The 1,610-nt window shown below is 62.1% G+C and overlaps 1 protein-coding gene across 1 annotated transcript in view; it reads right to left on the bottom strand.

The window, feature by feature from the left end:
• Positions 1-469, bottom strand: part of SLC9A1 (solute carrier family 9, subfamily A (NHE1, cation proton antiporter 1), member 1) — a gene marked incomplete at its 3' end in the record, with an annotated part of 5,230 nt that extends 4,761 nt beyond the window's left edge. Inside the window, exon 1 of the mRNA XM_010087903.1 lies at positions 6-469. Coding sequence (XP_010086205.1) covers positions 6-469 — 464 coding nt within the window. The remainder of the gene's footprint in view (positions 1-5) is intronic.
• Positions 470-1,610: the final 1,141 nt, after the last annotated feature.

Genomic DNA, 1,610 nt, shown 5'->3' with positions numbered 1-1,610 from the left:
GGGACTCCCCAAAAACCAAGATGTGGAGCAGCTCGTTGATGTGGATCTCCTCAAAGACGGCCAGCACGGCCACCGGGTCCACGGCCGAGATGATGCTGCCGAAGAGCAGGTTGGCCAAGAGGCCGATGTGGTTCAAGCCGGGGCCGCCAAGCTGGCACACGGCGTACATGAGGCCACCCAAGAAGAAGGCGTTCCAGAGCGTCCCCACCACGGCGAAGATGAGGATGGTGCCCAGGTTCTCGGTGAATTGGCGTAAGGGGAGGAAATAGCCGGCATCCAAGATGATGGGTGGAAGGAGGAAGAGGAAGAAGATGTCCGATTTGAGGATGGGGGGTTTTTCACCCACCCCTTTGATGAGCCCCCCAACCAGAAGGCCCACCACGATGAGCAGGCAGCTCTCCGGAACGATGCTGGACACTGAAGGGATCACGTGGAAGCCTGGAGAGGAGGAGGAGAGAGGAAGACACATGCTGGCTACAGGAACAGAGGATGCTCTCTGCAGGAGGAGACCCCTGCGGGAGTCAGGGACCAGCTCCCAGCCTCCCCTGCACTCTTCAGGATCCTTTACTCTTTGTGTGCCTCAGTTTCCCCTTCTAACTCCCTTCCTCCCCACACTGTAAAGTGGAAACCGCAGCTTTTTGTGCTCTGGCGTTGCTTGATCTCAGCCCAGAAAATAACGGCGAGCCCCAGTTCACGAGGCTGCAGCCCCTCTCTGGGCACCCCAGGATCTCTGAGGGGACCCCCAGCCCCCCCGTGACAGCCATCTGCGGCACAGGCAGTTCTCCCAACACAAGCTGTCGCTGGCTCCAGCTCTTCCCATCGCAGCGCACGTAGGCGCTGGCATTTACCTCCCGTCAGACAGCACCCGGCGCACCCGGCGCTGGCGGGAGGCAGCGGCACAGCACCCGTCCCCAGGTGTCTCTGACACAGGGGACAGGGAAGGGAGCTGGCGCTCGGCGGGTTTGAGGCTGGAACGGCTCCTTATTCCCCTTCCTGCAGTTTCGGGACAAAGCCGGGAGGTTTTATAGGGCCGATCGCAGCGATGCCGCAGGGCTGCTCCAGCTGCAGCTGGAATAGAAGGTGACAAGGGGCTGCTGGAGCTGGGACGATGCTGCAGGCTGGGGAGGACGGGGGGGCTGAGGGGGTCCTGGGAAGGACATCGGTGTCCTGCATGGGGAGGGGGCTGAGGTTCAGCTGGGTGACCCCAAGCCCTGCGGGTCCTCTGCTTGCCCCAGGCTCCTCGCAGCACAGCTGGGAGGGTGCGTGCGTGTGTCCTCTGCATCCCGCTGCTGCTTCTTGCTCGTCCCTGTAGCCTGGGGTCAATTCCCTGCCTCCCCTTCCCCATTTATCCTGCCTGCTCCAATGGAGATGGTCCCTGTGCTCTGATTCCAGATGAACAACTACCTGACGGTGCCGGCTCACAAGCTGGATTCACCCACCATGTCCCGGGCTCGCATCGGCTCAGGTAGGTGGGACCGAGCTGCTGGGGGAGCGCCGCTGCCGGCACCTCGCTGGGCATCACCGGCGCTTTGGTGCTGAAACACGCAGAGGTTGTGTTGTCCTGTGGTTCTCCAGCCCCAATTGTCCCCATCCTGCTCCCTGTCCTGTGG

Source organism: Pterocles gutturalis, unplaced genomic scaffold (genome assembly GCF_000699245.1).
Source record: "Pterocles gutturalis isolate BGI_N339 unplaced genomic scaffold, ASM69924v1 scaffold39026, whole genome shotgun sequence".
In the NCBI taxonomy this organism is placed as follows: Eukaryota; Metazoa; Chordata; class Aves; order Pterocliformes; family Pteroclidae; genus Pterocles; species Pterocles gutturalis.
Note: the sequence above shows the minus strand (reverse complement) of the source record. Positions and strands in the feature narration are given on the sequence as shown.